The sequence below is a fragment of the Hirundo rustica genome, chromosome 9, assembly GCF_015227805.2.
Source record: "Hirundo rustica isolate bHirRus1 chromosome 9, bHirRus1.pri.v3, whole genome shotgun sequence".
Taxonomy (NCBI): Eukaryota; Metazoa; Chordata; class Aves; order Passeriformes; family Hirundinidae; genus Hirundo; species Hirundo rustica.
Window position 1 is genome coordinate 24,809,841 of NC_053458.1, and position 18,575 is coordinate 24,828,415.

At 45.6% G+C, this 18,575-nt stretch overlaps 1 protein-coding gene and 1 long non-coding RNA gene across 2 annotated transcripts in view; one reads left to right on the forward strand and one right to left on the reverse strand.

The window, feature by feature from the left end:
- HMCN1 (hemicentin 1) overlaps positions 1-16,911 on the forward strand; it is a 166,877-nt gene extending 149,966 nt beyond the window's left edge. The window contains exons 91-107 of the mRNA XM_040072701.1: positions 594-764; positions 927-1,097; positions 1,429-1,599; positions 1,800-1,949; positions 2,134-2,271; positions 2,599-2,720; positions 3,508-3,745; positions 4,816-4,878; positions 5,826-5,945; positions 6,216-6,350; positions 6,711-6,824; positions 7,114-7,239; positions 7,878-8,006; positions 11,813-12,163; positions 13,899-14,018; positions 14,380-14,506; positions 15,559-16,911. Coding sequence (XP_039928635.1) covers positions 594-764; positions 927-1,097; positions 1,429-1,599; positions 1,800-1,949; positions 2,134-2,271; positions 2,599-2,720; positions 3,508-3,745; positions 4,816-4,878; positions 5,826-5,945; positions 6,216-6,350; positions 6,711-6,824; positions 7,114-7,239; positions 7,878-8,006; positions 11,813-12,163; positions 13,899-14,018; positions 14,380-14,506; positions 15,559-15,925 — 2,813 coding nt within the window. The 3' untranslated portion in view covers positions 15,926-16,911. The remainder of the gene's footprint in view (positions 1-593; positions 765-926; positions 1,098-1,428; positions 1,600-1,799; positions 1,950-2,133; positions 2,272-2,598; positions 2,721-3,507; positions 3,746-4,815; positions 4,879-5,825; positions 5,946-6,215; positions 6,351-6,710; positions 6,825-7,113; positions 7,240-7,877; positions 8,007-11,812; positions 12,164-13,898; positions 14,019-14,379; positions 14,507-15,558) is intronic.
- LOC120756393 (uncharacterized) lies at positions 16,874-18,228 on the reverse strand. The gene is made up of 3 exons (XR_005702138.1): positions 18,024-18,228; positions 17,607-17,740; positions 16,874-17,222 (listed from the first exon to the last, which is right to left on the reverse strand). It is a non-coding gene; the product is annotated as an uncharacterized LOC120756393 (long non-coding RNA).
- Between the last annotated feature and the right edge of the window lie 347 nt (positions 18,229-18,575).

Here is an 18,575-nt window from a genome sequence, read left to right on the forward strand (position 1 = left end):
CACAGGGAACATTTCTTTCCCCATATCCCATCCATCCCTGCCCTCTGGCAGCGGGAAGCCATTCCCTGTGTCCTGTCCCTCCAGGCCCTTGTCCCAAGTCCCTCTCCAGCTCTTCTGGAGCTCCTTTAGGCCCTGCACAGGGCTCTGAAGTATACCTGGAGCCTTCTCCAGGTGAACAACCCCAGCTCTCCCAGGCTGGTTCCAGAGCAGAGGGTCTCCAGCCATGGGAGCAGCTCTGGGACCTCCTCTGGACCCTCTCCAGCAGCTCCACGTCCTTCCTGTGCTTCTGGCCCCAGGGCTGGAGCAGCTCTGCAGGTGGGGTCTCACTTGAGAAGGACAGGCAGGAGAATTCCCCTCCCCTGCCCACACTGGGGGATCAGCCCAGGGCATGGGGAGTTCTGGTCCCAGCTCACATGGCCAGGGCTGGTCCAGCTCTCATCCACCCACACCCCCAGGTCCCTGGGGAGAAATCCCTGAGTAGCTGAGATGCTGTAGAGAGTCAGTGGCATCCACGTTTGGTTTCCCCCGATGTAGCGGTGCTGTGCTGTCACTCCTGGAGTCAGAGGCTGTAACTGCTGTGCCTCTCTCCCCAGTGGATGGGAAGTGGTCCCCGTGGAGTAGCTGGAGTGCCTGCAGCGTGTCCTGCGGGGGAGGCAGCAGGCAGAGGACGCGCCACTGCTCCGACCCAGCCCCGCAGTTCGGGGGGCACAAGTGTGAAGGAAGTGACATACAGATGGATTTTTGCAACAGTGATCCTTGCCCAGGTAATTGCTTTGGGTTGGGCTGTTCGCCCTTTCTCTGGGTTTGGTTCTTTTCTTTTGGGAAAAAAAAAAATTAAGAAGTTATTCTCCAACAAAAGTATTTTCCTAGCTTGACTGTCTGGTTTAAAATTCCTGAGGAGGATCAAATCTGACTTATTCTTGCAGTTCATGGCAACTGGGGCCCATGGAGCAGTTGGGGAACCTGCAGTCGGACGTGCAACGGGGGCCAGACAAGGCGGTACCGGAGCTGTGACAACCCACGCCCGGCCAGTGGCGGCAGGGCCTGTGCTGGGGCTGACATGCAGATCCAGAGGTGCAGCACGGACCTGTGCCCAGGTCAGTGCTCACAACAGCGGTGGGAATGCAGCTTTCCCTGCAAGGCATCAGGGATACGCCACATAAGGAATGTAGATCACCCACAGAGGTGTCCCAGGCCAGGTTGAACGAGGCTTGGGACAGTGGAATGTGGGACAGGATGAGCTTTAAGGTCTCTTCCAACCCAAGCCAGTCTGGAATTCTGTTTCTGATGGCAGGAGTGTTCACACCTACCCGTTACAATGGTTTTGTCACCCTTTGAGCTATTCCTTTAGAACCTTTGTTCCTCCAGGAAGGAATTGACTTCATCATAACTGATGCAGCCTGAAAAATTGCTTTCTTTATTCTGCAGTGGATGGAAACTGGGGACAGTGGCAATCATGGAGCCAGTGCTCTGCTTCCTGTGGAGGAGGAGAGCAGACCCGGGTGCGCCTGTGCAGCAGCCCAGCCCCATTAAATCGTGGCCGTCCTTGCCCTGGGGACTCCTCCCAGATATCCAGGTGCAACACCCAAGCATGTCCTGGTGAGTATTTACAGCTTGCAGGCCCGTGGCACTCCTGATTTCACTGGTGCTCTCTCTCATCTTGGCCAGTTGACTGGGTAATTTAATTTTTTGGGCTTAAGTCTGCCCTGCAACTTAATCTCAGTTCTCCCTCCCCAAAAATACCCAACAGCACATATCACATGGGGTTGTGTTTTGCCTCTCCTCTGTTCCCTGCACAGGTGGTCCTGCACGTGCCAAGGGCAGCATCATTGGCAATATCAATGACGTGGAATTTGGGATTGCTTTCCTGAATGCCACAGTAACAGACAGCCCGGACTCTGACACCAGAGTGATACAGGCAAAGATCACCAATGTCCCTCGGACCCTTGGTAGGCCTCTGAATACACCTCCACCCATGATCTTCTGTTTTTTCCTCTGAATACACCTATACCCATGATCTTCTGGTTTAAATCTAAAGGGCTACTCTAGTTCTAGGTCTTCATATTCAGCTCCTGTGCATATGTGTCTGTGATGAGATTAAAGCTCCCCGATTTTCTATGGTGTTTCCTTCAGGCCCAGCGATGAGAAAGCTCATTTCCATACTCAGCCCGGTTTATTGGACAACTGCCAAAGAAATCGGGGAAGCAATGAATGGATTTACACTCACTGATGCTGTCTTCAAGAGGGAAACACAAGTGGAGTTTGCAACTGGTGAGTTCCCCGGGACAGACCAGCTCTTTCTGTGTCCAGTAAGCCAGATAGATGCTGAATTTCTGAAAAGACAGCAGAGGACCATAGCTGAAATTTGGGTCTTGTGCTTACACTAATATTTTCAGGCTGACTGTGGCCGTCTGAGGCTTTATTCCACCTTTCAGAGCTGTAGTTTGAAATATGTCATGTTTTTGCTCATGGGCACAGTATACCTTACAAAATGTAAGTATGAATTAGTGGTCAAGGGGCTCCAGTTTCGATCCCACGTGGCTGTTGGGAGTCTGTGTTGGGAACGTGTGATACATGAGTGTGCTGTTCAACTGCCAGGTGAGATCCTGCGCATGACGCACGTTGCCCGGGGCCTGGACGTGGACGGGGCCCTGCTGCTGGATGTTGTTGTGAGTGGCCACGTGCTGCAGCTCCAGTCAGTGGCTGATGTCAGTGTCAAGGTAAAGCCGCTCTCGTGCATCTGTACTTCTCTCACCCAGAGGAAAGCAGGAAGCACTGAGTTCTGACACCTGCTGTACTGTGTGTGACTTCTTTTGTGCCTGGTTGAACTGATAATGCTGATGTTGTCTTTGAAAGCAGAAAGTTCTCATGAGGAGGGTCGTGTTGGTGTCTCAAGAGTCTGGGATGTTGGCAGGTAGCGCTGAGGAGGGTCTTCAGGGCAGTTATTGATGGCTGGCCTGTCAGTGTTGCTTTGGGCAGAGCTAGAAAGGTGCACCTTTAACCTTTCTGACTTAGTTATTAGTAGCAGGTAACCAGTGTTTTACTGTATTAATCCCAGCATGCCAGAAATACACCTGAAGTTGTTGATATTTTGGAAAACTGCAATATGTAGTATTCCCAATAGTTATACCCCTCTTCAGTGGCAGAATTTTTCTCTACCACTTGTTTATTTAGCACATTTATCAGCATCTGCCTTCAAATAAAAGCCAGATATTTAGACCTCAAAAGACTGTTATTGAGGAGTAAGATATTTTTTAGAAAACCTCTGCTGAGGCTTCTGCCATCAGGATCCTCAGTACATCAGTCTGAATGTTATTTAAAGTATTAGACCAGGCAGTGTTAAGATTCAACAGTTAAAATAAGAGTGAAAAAGATCTGTGTGTGTGCAATACCCTTTGTTCAGTGGTTAAGATAAGGCCCCTTTCTCTCAACACACCTCACAGCTCTGCAGTACCGGCCCGGGTGGTGCTGGTGTGGGGGCAGCTGATGGCCAGGGCTCTGTTGCAGGATTACACAGAGGACTACATCCAGACAGGCCCTGGGCAGCTGCACGCACACTCCACGCGCCTCTTCACGGCAGACGGAGTCAGCGTTCCCTACACGTGGAACCACACCATCACCTACGCCTCCACCAAGGGCAGGATGCCCTTCCTGGTGCAAACGCTGCGCGCTGCCTCCATCACAGCGGAGTACAACCCGCTGCAGGAGGCCGTGGCCTTCCAAATCCAGGCTTCCATTGCAAAAGGTATTGTTCTAGGCCTTCCCAGAAATCGAACAATGGGGAATCTTCTCTTCCTAGAATTCCTTGAGTCACCCGTAGTCTCAAAAGGAAATTCAGTGAAACTTGGGTAGTTTTAGTGTAGATCCCAGGACCTAAATGTCTTGTTGATGTACCCGTAAATTAGCTCTTAGTTAACATTGCTAACTGCTGGCTTTTGTGAACCTGAGTGACCAAAGGGGATGAGCATGGACTTGTGTGAGCAGATTTTCCTTTGAGGAGTTCTAATTAATGAGCAAACTGGCCTGTTACTTTTTTTTTTTTTTTTAAACACTATTTGGGCTTTTTTTTTTTTACATAGTAGGGAAATTACTCTGTTTTGGAAGTAAATTGAAACAGAGGGGTTGCCTGTCTCAGTCTTACTTTTCAGTAACAACATTCTAAATTAAGTAAAATAAGTTTTTTCCCTCTTGCCAGACTAAGGACTAGGGCCTGATTACAGGCATATCCATAGACTCAGGATATGTCTGTAATTAGATCTGGCTAAGCCTCTACTGAACTTGCATTTATTTCCTCCAAAAATTAAGATGATGATGTTTGGGATTTTTTAAATTTAGCTTTTAAATTTCAGTTTTCAAGCAGCCAAAGTCCTGTGTCCTTTGAGGAGTCTCTCCCAGAGTTTTCCATTGCAGTTTGTAGTGCATGCTTGTGTTCTTCTACAGTGACCTCCTCAGATTTGTGATATGGTGATTTGCTTGGTTTGGGTCTATTGTCCTCCTTTTTTGTGAAGTAAAACTGAATGGTCTTTATTCTTTCACTAAGAAACTTTCCAGGATGCGTTAGGCTGGGATGGAACTTGCAGCTCACTCTGAGGGGACCCCCCCCACACCTGTTCAGTGTTATTCAAGCCAGCACAAGCCATGCAATCCTGACTTTTAGTGCCAAAGTAGAAAAACCACTAAATGCTGGATTTAAAAGTTTCTGTTTTGGTGTTGAGATACAATAAATATTGTAAAATTGATGGGCTGCAATTCTTACTGTTAAAGTAATGGCCATATTTTTATCCACAAGTGACACATGCTTCCTTTATCATACAGGGGATCGGAGCAACCAGTGCCCTGCGGGGTTTGCTTTGGACTCATCTGGGCCTTATTGCTCAGGTAATGACTGACACAGGTGGGTGTAACCATGGAGTCCCGGAGTGCTTTGGGTGGGAAGGGGCCTTAAAGATCCCCTACTTCCACTCTTGCCATGGGCAGGGACACCTTCCACTAGCCCAGGCTGCTCCAAGCCCTGTCCAACCTGGCCTTGGACACCTCCAGGGATTCAGAGGCAGCCACAGCTTCTCTGGGCACCCTGAGCCACAGTCTCACCACCTTCACAGGGAACATTTCTTTCCCCGTATCCCATCCATCCCTGCCCTCTGACAGTGGGAAGCCATTTCCTGTATCCCGTCCCTCCAGGCACTTATCCCAAGTCCTTCTCCAGCTCTTCTGGACCCCCTTTATGCTCTGGAAGGGGCTTTAAAGTTTCCAAGGTGAACAGAGGTCCATGTCCACCTTGTGCTGAGGGCTCCAGATCTGGACACATTATTAAACCACCGGAACTCACATCCCCATTTTTAGAGTTCAAAGTATGCCCTTCAAAAAGTGTGAGTTATCCTTGCTAAAAGGGTGTGGATCCAAGGGCACTTGAGGACGTTACTTCTGTCCTTGCCTACAATATGAGTAGTGCCCAGACAGCTTTTAAATCAGTACCTCAGGTACACCTGGAGGACACAGCCTCAGGCTCTGCAGAATAAGGGAGGACTTAGGTGACCTGTGTGGAGGAAAGGATGAGTGTTGGCACCTCAGACAAGAGCACGTGTGTTCCTGCTTGGGGAATGGAGGTGGAGAGAAGCACATGGGCTGTCTCTCTGGAGTTGGGGTGGTTTTAGGGAGAAAACATCTGAGATGATTATGCGGACTTATTTCATTACCTCTTGAAAGGCTGCAAATGAAGGGAATTGCTGGATCTGGTTTTGCTCTGTGGGCGCACCCCTCTAAGGAAGGATCAGATTGGAGTAGTTTCTTGGGAAGTCTCACTGGTTTTTCAAACATTGTTCCAGATGAAGATGAATGTGCTGTGGGAAATCCTTGTTCCCACACCTGTCACAATGCTGTGGGATCCTACTACTGCTCCTGTCCCAAAGGCCTCACCATCTCTGCTGATGGCAGAACGTGTCAGGGTAAGAAAGGTGCTGCTGGGGACAGCTTGGATACAAATACCTCTTAGATAACTTAAGGTCTTAAAACGGCTTAAGAGGCACTTATATTGCTAAGGAGAGGTTTTATCCAGGCCGTTTTCTCATTATAAGAACACAGTTTATTGATGGTATTCTAATTATTTCATAGCTGAATGTATTTGCAGTCGCGTGTTTCTGGTTGTTGATGCTGAAGGCGGTGGTTAGCGTGTCCCCGTGCTGGCTGTGCGGGGTTTGCAGCTCGTTTCATTGCAGACATCGATGAGTGCGTGCTGGGGGGACACAGCTGCCACGCGGGGCAGGACTGCGAGAACCTGCCTGGCTCCTTCCGCTGCGTGCTCCGCTGCGGCAGCGGCTTCCGCAGGACGCCCGATGGCTTCAGCTGCCAAGGTATGCATGGCTGCGCCTCGTGCAGCTGAAAATGCTGCTCTCATGTAGCTGAAACTCACTTTAGAGAGGCGTCGCTGAGTACCTGTCTATAAATTTTCATTCTTAAGATTTTTGGGGGTTTGGTTTTTCTATAGGTTGGTTTTGTTTCTCAATCTTTTGATTCTTCTGTCTGTATAAATAAATTTAAAATCCCATCAGGGAAGAACTTAGCATTCTTGGGTTTGTGTCCCGTGTGCATTTTCTTGTACAAAGATGGGAGAGCAGCAGATGCTCCTGAGCAGAAGTCCACCAAACCCTGCTCTGGTAATGCCCATGGGCCAGCTCTCAGCCCTAGTGTCAAGGATTTGTGTTGTCCCACAGATGTTAACGAGTGTCAAGAGTCCAACTCCTGCCATCAGCGTTGCTTCAATACCATAGGAAGTTTCCACTGTGGCTGTGACCCAGGATTCCAGCTGAAGGGCAGAAAATGTGTAGGTAGGGATGAAGTTCTGAATGTCTATTCCCTCTTTTCAACGGAGTTCAACATTTACTTGTTGCTCTATTTTCTTATGAAAGAAAATGCTGCTATGGATGACACACTTGATGTACACTTTGGAATCTGTCAAGCAGTACTGAAAACCAGAGGAAGCAAGAATTGGGCTGACTGATCCATGTGCATGAAATGATTCAATGTGTGGACACAGGGTAATTTCATTACATAATTTGAGTCCAATCCTGCTTTTTTTTCTTTTTTTTTTTTTTTTTTCACATTTGTTTGAATAAGATGTCAATGAGTGCAGGCAGAACGTGTGCAGGCCTGATCAGCTCTGCAGGAACACCCGTGGTGGCTATAAGTGCATTGATCTGTGTCCCAGTGGAATGACCAAAGCAGAGAACGGCACTTGCATTGGTGAGTAGAAGCATTAATGCACTGTGTGGTTATGGGAAACACAGGGACAGTGATGATGTTTGTTTATTAAAATAATCCTGAAGATCATCCATCTCCAGTTACTAATATTGGTACATACTAAAGCACCAACTGATTTTGCTTATGGAACATCTGTATTTAACTTTTTTTGTAGTTGGTATTAAAAAGCAGATGTATCCTTGCTACCCCTCTAGTTTTCCACTGTTCTTAAGCAAGAACAGTAAGACTTCCCTTGGTTTCTTTTCAGTGTTGACACCTTGATTTCTCTCAGCCATTCATTGACTGAAACGTTTTGCTCTTTGTGTACGTGATTTCTTAAGAGCTTGGCTTAGGAGCTCTCAGTCAAGATCACAGGTCCCTGCTGCTTATCAGGGGTTTTAAGCACAGCTGGTGTAGGTGGTACCAAAGCTTTTGTTCTACTGAAATCATGGGATGATTTGGGCTGGAAGGGACCTTAAAAATCACCTGTTTCTACCCCTTCTACACCATCCACTATCGCAGGTTGCTCCAAGCCCCATCCAGCCTGTCCTTGGACACGTCCAGGGACGGAGCAGCTGCAGCTTCCTCTCCCCAGGAGGGATGTTGCAGAGCTGTGACTGTTCCCTTGCTGTGTGCTGCAGATGTTGACGAGTGCCGGTCGGGGTCGCACCAGTGCCGCTACAACCAGCTGTGTGAGAACACCCGTGGCAGCTACCGCTGCGTGTGCCCGCGAGGATTCCGCGCACAGGGCACGGCCAGGCCCTGCGTGGGTAAGCTGCCACTCGGTCCTCTCACACCTCTGCTCTGCTTCTGCCTGCCTTTCTGCTGCAACACACCAGCGGTGCTACCCCTGTGGAAGACCATGCTATAGAGACAAGTTTGCTCTGCATTTCCAAATTGCCCATCTGAAACAAAGTGTTCCGTTCTGAACAAACAGTCAGACCTAAGTGGTTCCAAACAGAGATTGGTTTGGGGCTGTGCTTCAGAAACAAAGGGTCTCGCAGCAGTGGTTGATGGATGTGGCAAGTGACCACTCCACAGGAGGCTTCAGTTATAAAATCAGGTGGGGTTTGTTGATGTGCCTGGCTGTGCCCTGGCCTGCCCTGGCTCACCCCTGAAGGCAGTCCCACAGGGAGTCATATGGGTTCCCCTAGGGAGCACACCCCAAGGAGCTGCAAGAGGCCCAATAGACCCAGAAGTTTGGCTCCTAAACAATCCCAAATACACCTGTGCCCCCATCAGGACTGCCAGGGGTGTTCCCCAGCAGGCAGAGCACAGGGACCTGATCTGCATTTCTCCCTCAGTGCTCAGCTCCTGGCATGGGTGGCTCCCAGCAGGGAAGGAATAGGATCCCTAGCGCTCACAGGAATGCCAGCCATGCAGTCACTCCCTGTGCCATCTTGGCATAAAGCCACACAGGGTTTTTTCCCATGTCACGGGAGGCTCCCAAGCTCTGATGTAGGGAGCAAGAGAGTTTAATGTGTGGGGCCAGGGCAAGTGGATGAGCACTTCCCCTGGCATTTAAGAGACTTCAGGAAGACAGAAGGATCATTTAGAATCGCCTTTACTGCATTTATGTCAAATATTTAAAATGTAAGAGCTGACCTACCCTGATAAGGAGGATTTCTGAATGTGGGTATGTGACACTAAATGAGGTTGGTTTTGGTTGCTGTTAAGCATCATGTCAGAAAAGTATTCCTCCCTGATGACTTCTGCAAGATTAGCTTTTCCTAAGTGATTTTAACACCCTAAGATTTTGGGCTGTCCAAAGCCAGGAAAGTTTGGGATTTTTTTAAGGACATAAAATTGCGCTAAGAAGTGTTTGGCTTTAGACTAAGGTAGCACTTTTGCCATCTGCATCTGTACTGAAATAAAACGAATCCCAGACTCTTAACTTATATTTAAGCCCTTTAAACTTCTAACAGGAAAAAGCCAGGTAAAGTCTAGGACTGTAGGTTTTCACAAAACACCAGCAGCCTTAAAGCTGCTTTCTGACCAAGGGCCACTGAAAACTCCCTCCTAAAGTATTTTAAGGAATTTTTACATTCCTAAAAATATATTTAAAATATAGATTCATGCACAGTATTAGTTTTGTTAATAAAATCCAGTTTTTATTGTCATTGTTGACAGTGAGCACAGGGAGGAGTTGAGAAGTAGGTAGGGCCCAGACTGAAACAGAAGTGAATTTTGTTCCTGCCTGTGCCATTTTTACCCTGCGTAAAGCCCTTTGTGCCGCAATTCCCCTTTTTGTTTGTTGGACGGGGATAAGATACTCCTTTGTGATCCCCACAGAGCTCTGCCCAATTTACCTGAATTACAGCACTTCTGGGAGCTGTGGTGTTGTCTCTCCTCTCCACATAGGTGGAAGGGCTTTGCTAAAAGCTGCTATAATGCAGGTTACCCATGCAAGGCTATCTAGAATATAAAATCAGGTACTGTTTTTCAAATTAGAGAAAGACTGAAAATGTAGCTATTTCAATTGCAAAGTAATTTTACCTTGTTCATGTAAATATTAGGGTCCTCACGCCTCAGTAGCCTCTTCTCACAGGGGCAAGCCCTGGAACCAAGGCTGGTGACTCTCTGCAGTCAATTCTGCTTGTATTGCACAGGCTGCTCTTGCAAAAGAAATTGCCCAAATTTTCACCTGTTGTCTTTCATAATTTCTATGATAATCTTCTACTGCTTATGCATAACTTGTTCCAAGGACATTGGTTTTTGTAAAGACAACAGTGTTAATTTATTTTAGGCAGGTACAGAATGTAAAAGTCAGCACTTGAGTGCTAAGGAAATAATGAATTTGTTTTCTTTTACATGTATATGAATAATAAATTTTTCATCTTAAGCACGTACCGAGATTAGTACTCTTAAAATTCAGATTAGTTGTCACACTTAAAGTGCAATTCTTGTTTGTAACACCTGAAAATTCTACTCTACAGATAATTCCACAAATATGTGAAATTTCAGTGTGTGTTTGCCAAATACCAGCTGGAAAATATTTTAACACTCTGCAATTACTACTTCTGGATTTCCAACTCTTAAAACATTTAATTATTAATATTCCCCTAAATTGTTTAAAACATTAAATGTATCCAATATTAACCACTTCATAAAAATGCAGCCTAATGTTCTACTATATTTCTCACAGTATTGATTTTTAAATATTATTCTCATGAATTCGTGGCTTGGGGAGTTACAAGCTGTGCTCAAAAGCCTCTGTTCATAGGGAATCCAAATGGAACTGTAACAATGCTGGTTTAATGGCATTTTCACAACAGCAATTTCAAGAATACACGCTACTATGAAATAATTCAACTATCATTGAGTCGCTATTAAGATCATCTTTAATTTCTACTAGGAGTATGTTTATAATATATGTAAATTATAGATATGTTGTGATATATGTTAAAAGCAGGTTTTTATTTCTGGTCATTGCAGAGTTGTTTGGAATTAACAGGCTTTTACCTTTTTCTGAATAAATACGAAGTTTGAAAAGAAATACACTATGTGGTCAAAGTTTCAGATGAGCCAGAAGTAAGTTGATAAAAACTATAGAGAATTTCTTTCTGGTAGTGTCAGAGAGACTGTGGAGGAAGGTCCTGCAGTCCCAAGAGCACTTGTAGTTACTTGGAGGGAAGAACACTCAGCATGTTGTACCCTTAAGGCCTTTCCTATACTATGTATGCTCAGCACTCGGTTTTGATTTAAGGACGGATACTTACTGCTGGGGTGGCTCAAATAACTTTGGACTGCAATTTAAACAACTCAAAAGAAAAAGACATTGGTTAGGAAAGCAAAAATAATTCTATTTTTAATTGTCTGAAAGTGAATTAATATGTACTCTTCGGTCTCCAACCTGTCAAAACTGGAATGACCAATAACAGCACCAAAAGTTAGAACATACCTGACCTCTTGCCCTTGCAGCCTTGAAATGTGTTCTCCCCATCCATGGAAGTCTCCAAGGCCAGGTTCAGCTGGAATTCAAGCAGCTGGGGATAGTGGAAGGCATCCCTGCCTATGGCAGGGGGTGGCACTGGCTGAGCTGTAAGGTCCTTCCAACCCAAAGCATTCCATGATTCTATGATTCCCCGAACATGAGGCACAGTAACCACATCAGAGCCTGTTGTGCTTCCCTTAGTGCGGGGTATAAGGAATGTCTAGCAGGGTACTTCTCTGGAATGCTCTGTGTTAAGTATAATCTTTTAAAGAAGGGCCCTTCTTTCCCAGCAGCTTCTTCCACTCATGTCTTAAAGAAAAAAAATCCCAATTAGTAAGAGAGTGTTTAGCAGCTGAGGCTGAAACGAGGCTTCAGTAGGGCTCCTGTCCTGGTGAGCAGAGTCACATCAGCCTGTGGGAGAATGAAGGTCTCTTACAGTCCAGGACAGTGGATCCTGCCTGCTTGGCCTAGTGTTGTCCATGTTTTAGTGCCTCCAAATCTTGCTTTTATGTCTTCAGCTTGTTCCTGAGACTGAGATAAGTATCTGTTTGTATATATATGTATAGTTATGTGTTGTTGTTGTTTGTTTGTTTTCTCTCCTTTCCACATGGTTTGGGGCTCTGGATCATGTCACATGAGCAGACATTAATGAATGTGAACAAGTGCCTAAACCCTGTGCATTTCACTGCACCAACACCCCTGGCAGCTTCAAGTGTTTCTGTCTACCTGGGCAGCAGTTACTGGGTGATGGGAAATCTTGCGCCGGATTGGAGAGGGTGCCAAATTCCGGTGCCTATTACAGTAGCTATAACTATGCTCAGTTCTCCCCTGGGAGAGACAACCAGCAACTGCAGCACTATTACAGGCACTCCTCAAATCTCTACAGCTCCTTCTCAGAGTATAGGAACAGCAGAATACCTTTCTCCAGGACTAGAAGGAACCTTAGAGAAACTTGTCCTGAAGGCTATGAGGCAAGAAATGCCAGATGTGTAGGTAAATGTCAGTCCTATCTATGCAACTGTTTTGGGCCTTATTCTTAGGTTACTGTGTGATATATACCAGGGGCTGAGGGTTTGTGGTGCTGGGGTTGTGTTTTCTATTACCCTGGTCAATATTCAGAGGGTTCTGCATGTTCTGGTCTCTGCTGTCTTGGCTCACATTATAGCAAATATGTTCTCAATCTCCTTATAACCTCTTGCTTTAATTTTGCTGCTTATTACCTGTTTGCAAAGTATTTCCCTGTGTTGTTCTCTTTCTCCTGATCATGGTAGCTCGCCTTGGTCAATCTTCTCACACCCCAAAAACCACCAGTAGGCCCAGTCTAGTCACAGTGCTCCTGTCAGACTCCCATTGGCAGCAGTAATCTTATTAGAAAGGTTTGGAATAAGCATTTTAGAATTGATCACACTGGGGCCAGTGCCAGCACTGCCACAGGACTGTCAGTCACTGTCACACAGGCACAGAAGCTTTTAAATTATTATTATTTTATGTAAGAAATGGAGTTGCAATGTAATTCAGTGAGCACAGAGAAGACATCAAGCCTTGTGCTTGAGCTACAGAAAGGTTTCAGTCATATCCATGTGGAATGTTATGGTATAGGGGTTTGAGAGACTCAGGAATACAACTCTGAGGGAAGGAAGGGTTTGTTTCAAATTTGGATCTTCATCCCAGCTTCCAGGTGGAATTAGTTAATATGCCATGAATATTAATAATACTAATATTCCATTAAATTTTCATTTCATTGAATAAATATCTAAATTTTAAAATTATTGTTTAATACAAAAAAATACCCCTAAATTATAGTTTTGTTGAATAAAATCATTTCAGGAGGCAACCATCAGGATTTGCTAACAGTGCAGAGGATTGTAGTCACATCTGTTTCTCTTCTCTGTTTGCATTTTGATCTAATGCAACCCCTGTCAGTGAGACAGAGGGGAAGCAAAGACCTTCCTTCCACTGATTTAACCATGCAAGTCTGAACTCCTGCATGAGATTACTTTGCTGCTGTCCTGAATGAGGCAGATATTTCAAAAGCCAGTATAATTATAAATTATCTGTGTCTAAATCATGCTAATGTGCCTTGAAAACTTTACATAATGTGGTCTGGTACTGGTGCTTCTGTATTTAAGAGGGAGATTTAAAAAAATAAGAAAGGAAAGAAAAGCATTTAGTGACAGTCTTCCCAGCTACTGAGCTTAATTCATCCCTCTGGCATGGGCAAGGTCAGTTTAAAAGGGAAACAGCTTTGCCTGAGGAGAGAGTGACTGTAAGGAAGATTCCCCCAGTGACAAGGCTTCCTCTGTTAAGATAAAGTGGGTGGGTGTTCTCTAAGCATGCTGCTAAACACCTGATTGATTATCAGGCAGCTCGAATTGCTTTGGGAGCAGGACTGTGTTTGAATGGCGCTGGCAGTGCACACAGGTGGCACATCCCCACTGTCCCAGAGCTCTGTCTGGGGACTGGTCTCCTCAGCTGGGGTCTGTCACAGCTGCTTTTCACCGAGGGGAGGAGCCCCTCAAAGATGACTTTAGTGCCTGCAGAGTTACAAAGAATGGCACAGGTGAGGGGAGAGGGCACTCTAGTCTTAGATGTTCAACCCCATCAGAAAAAAAGATCCAGACAACTCCCCCCAGCTCTGTCTGGCACTGGCAGTACATAAACAGGGGACAAGTACCTGTGTTCACGGCAGGCTCAGGGAATGCTGAGGTGTTGGTGCTTCTCTCCACAGACATTGATGAGTGTGAGAGCGGAGACACGTGTCAGCACGAGTGCAGGAACAGCATGGGCAGCTTCCAGTGTGTCTGTCCTGCAGGATACCGCCTCATGCCCAACGGCAAAACCTGCCAAGGTATGGAGAGCCATCTCTGCAGTGCTCAGGGGGAGGGCTGCACAGAAACCAGACACAAACCAGGCCCAGCACATGGCTAAGCCACCTCTCTGAATTGGCTATGTGAGAATCACCATTCAAAATTTCAAGTTGCAGAAATTTTTACGTTCCACGCTTTATTGTTTCATAAAACATCAGCAAACCAGACAATTGCAACTTCGAATTCTCTGCAGTTCCCTGTGACCTCACATTACACATTGAGCTCCAAGCTCTACGGTCAAACAGAGGCACATTCTGGGCTCTGCTCAGCCTTTACCCACTTTGGTTTTCACCCTTTAGTTCTTCTACCAGCAGTTGATCCCTTGCATGTTTTTCCATCCAGATATTGATGAGTGTCTTGAAGAGAATATAAACTGTGGATCAAATCAGATGTGTTTCAACATGAGAGGAAGCTACCAGTGCATAGACACTCCTTGTCCACCCAACTACCAGCGAGAGCCACATTCTGGGTATGTTGTATTCTCAGCCCCTTCTCACCTGCCCCAAGCTCAGCTCCTTAACCTGTGCTTGTTAAAGAGGAAAATGTAAGTTTGCTTGACACCAGTAGAGCTCACAGTAGCTAAAGGTAAGGCATTGACATTGGAGATCATAGAGTCAAGAGAGTCCTGGGATGGTTTGGATTGGAAGGGACCTTAACATAACATCCAGTGCCACCCCCTGCCATGGGCACGGACACCTTCCACTAGCCCAGGGTGCTCCAAGCCCTGTCCAGCCTAGCCTTGGACACTTCCAGGGATGGGGGCAGCCACAGCTTCTCTGGGGACCCTGTGCCACTGCCTCAACTCCCAGAGAAAAATTCCTTCCTAACATCTAATCTGGATCTCTCTAATGGCCTTGCTTGCCATCATCTTCAAAGCATCAGGTATATTCTTTTAGTCGTGAAAATAATACTAAGTTCCTGTTACTAAGTTACTAAGTTCCTTTGTTACTTCCTTGTTCTGGGGAAAAAAAACCCATATTGATTTCTTCTCATCTTTCAATATCCTCAAAGAAAAATAGCTTATTTCATAGTCGGAAACCATCTTTTGGGATCAAACTCAACTGCAATGATGTCTATGTTGACATGAAGTCATGTCCTTTGACCTGCATTAGCACTGGCAAAATGCACTAGCAAAGATTTCATATTTTAACTTTTGATTAATAAAAAAAAATATTCTGCCCTTCATTCCAAATTCTTTATTTTATGACCTAACAGACACATACCTCAAATGCTGCCCAGGACATTTTAAACTAGGTCTTCCCATTCTAATGTTGAAGAGCACAGTCACTAAAACTTACCCTATGGACACCAATGACATCAGTGTAGCCAACATCTTTTTGAAATGATCCTGTTAAGGCAAAAAGGGACATTAAACTGGGCTGCAGCTCTAAAGGAACAATGAAGAATGCATAAGCACTTCTAGAGTAGTTTTAATCTGCAACAGGGTAAACGGGAAGACCTATCCCAGTAGTTCAGATACTGTGCCTTTTCCCTGGGCTAAGTTCTTCTGTTTCTTCCTAGGTTCTGTCTCAAAAGCTGCCCGGCTAATGACCTGGAGTGTGACCTGAGCACCTATGCCCTGGAGTACAAGCTGCTGTCGCTGCCCTCTGGCATCGCTGCGGGGCAGGATCTGATCCGGCTGGTGGCCTACACTCACGACCAAGTCGTGCACCCCAGGACCACCTTCCTGATGGCGGACGAGGACCCCTCGGTGCCGTTTGCCCTGCGGGATGAGAACTGGAAAGGGGTGGTGTTCACCACGCAGGCGCTGCGGGAGCCCCGGACGTACCGCATGGGCGTGCGGGCCCTGTCCTACAGCGCCGACGGCAGCGTCGAGTACCGCACCACCTTCATTGTCTACATCGCCGTGTCCGCCTTCCCCTACTGAGACCCTGCAGCTGAACCTCGTTCCCCGGGGCCAGGGGCCGCTGCTGCTTCAGCCTGACCCCGCTGCCCACCCCATACAGGGAACCACCGCACTTCAAAGGGTGCTATGCTCTTCTCTCCTCCCCTCCTTCCCTGAGGCTGCCTCTCCAGTTCCATTGTTCCAATTCAAGAGGAAGATCCATGGCTTTGAGGACCTGTTACCACTTGCTTTATTTATTACACTGGAATGGTCATTTTCCACAGTATGTTCCGAAAACCAGCAGAGAAATTCATGTAGTCAAAGCAGTAAGCAAGGAGCAGCCTCCGCTGAAAGTAACTGAAGAAAATAAACCCGTAATTTCAAGTGGTCTATGTATTTTAAAGGTTGCTTAAGTGTTTTAAATTTTATATCTGTTAGATTTTTTTCCTTATCAATTACCCAATAGAATTAGGGCTGTGCTATACTACGTTGTGTGCTTGAACCCACCACGTGCCACCGTACCCAAGGGTTGCAAATGCTGAAACAAATAACATTAAAGTTTGTTTGCAGTTAACGAATCTACAGGAGAATCTGGAACCGGTACCTTTGGTTTCTATGCAAGTGTAGAGATGTTGCTATTTTTTGGAAGAAAAAGCCAAAATGGCTTCTTCTACTTTATAGGTCGCGTATTTTATAACTTGTTTTTACTCTGCCATTCTGGTATAGCCATTTATTTAGCCCAAACCCATATCCACTGCCATATTCCCAGCTCAGTAAATGGTCTGGGGTTTTACGCACATGGAACGTTTTTCTCCAAAGGTGATGTAAGTTTGGTTCAATAATGTCAATACACTGTACACAAGTAATTTTGCCAAGATGTATTCTATTTTTATGGATGTGTATATAAGTTGTTTTTCCTATGTGTATTTTCTATGCAGTATCTCAAGAGTGTTTTACAGTTAAGTTTGCATAAAATGACAGTGTCAGTACAATGAAAATAATCAAAATAAAGGTTCCTATCACCTTTGTGACTGCTGGGAGTTTTCTCTTTGAAAAAATTCTTTTCCGTTTCTAAAGCTCTCGCCCTTAGTGCCAGGGGTCAATGCAGAAGGTACCATGCCCAGCATACCAGGGAGCAGCTCCAGCTTTTTTTCCCTCTTCCTGGCACTCTGGGGTAGTAAGAGATTATCACCAGCTTTAAAGTAGATTTTTAGCCACAGGGACAAATTGTTTCCCAGTAGAATTTTGTCTCTATTCTTGTGTATTATTAACTTTAGACATCCCCACTTGTTGTCCCCTTGTTTTTTCTTCCCTTTCCAGTGCACCAAGTGAAGTAGTCCTGCAAAACAAGGATGACTGAAAATTACTTTGCACTTTATACAAATTTACCTGAGTTACAGACTTCAAACTGAACAGGTTTGCTTCTCAGAAACTTGAAAAATAAAAGCAGCTCAAATAAGACAAATCTCATGAAAAAGACACGAGGGAAGGAGAAATGACAGCAAGTTAAAATAGGTATAGGTGGTGTAGTGTCTTTTGTGTCTCAGTGTCTTTTAAGGATAAGAATCAGACTGCAAGTGATGTCCTTAAGGGAATCTAATTCCACTCCCAGAACACAAAAATTTTCCACTCTGCCATATTTTGTGAGAAGGGGAAAAACCCCCAACAGTGTTGACAGCCTTTAAAGGCCAATCTAGCCCTAAAAGAAGTAATAGCCACTTACCAGATGGAAGCCACTTAATCACAGCCATGGCTCCAAGATTGCCTTCTCATCCAGGCTTTCCAGGAGCCAGCTCAAGATGCAATTTTCAGTGTCTCAGGGCTGTACAGTCACTTTGTCCAAGCCTCTCTATTAGTCTGCAGCAATATTTGCACTGTTGAAGGTTCACTACCATCCCATAAAAGGCTGATACAGTCACCACATAATTTGTCACAAAAGTCTTTGCAAATGCCCTCCTATCACAAACAACTAACTCTCTAATAACAACATCCCAAGATTAATATGTGAGAATGTTAAGTTCTTATTAAAAGACACCACACCACCAGAAAAATAATACTTAAAAAATAGAGGGACATCTTAGGGAGAGCAATTAATGAACAGATAGTTAATGCTCCACTGCTACCTCAGGACTGTGCTTACCTTCCTTCCACACAGGCCTACTGTTCCCACTGCTTACTGGATATTCTGGAGCAGCATTTTCTGATCTATTTATCCCTGAAACACTGTCCTGTGCCACAGGCTCCTGCCTCTGTTCCTGGCCCTCACCTCTGTGCAAACATAGCAACATTTCACTAACTACACTACCAGGATCAAACACACCCCGTGGAAGGTTGTGACAGGCAGAAGGAATTCTAAAAGAAAGGCCTCCTAAAATCAGGCCTGCTCTATTAAATTAACAGCCAGCCTGTCATCTCTTCAAAGTGTAGTTAAGCAATTTGCAAGTTCCCATGTGAAAACAATCTTGATATGAAAGGCTCCTTAACACAACCACCGGTTCTTGGGGTGAAAAATAAGTGCATCTGTGTAAACAATGAGATCTAGTCCATGAGAACCCGTAAAGGAAAGATGTAAGCAACCTGAATCTTAGCATGTACACACAAATCACCTGGTGACCAATAAATGAAGTGGTAAGAAAATCGCCAGCCACTAGGTGTTGCACACGAGGTCTGTGAAAACTGTATAAAACAAGTG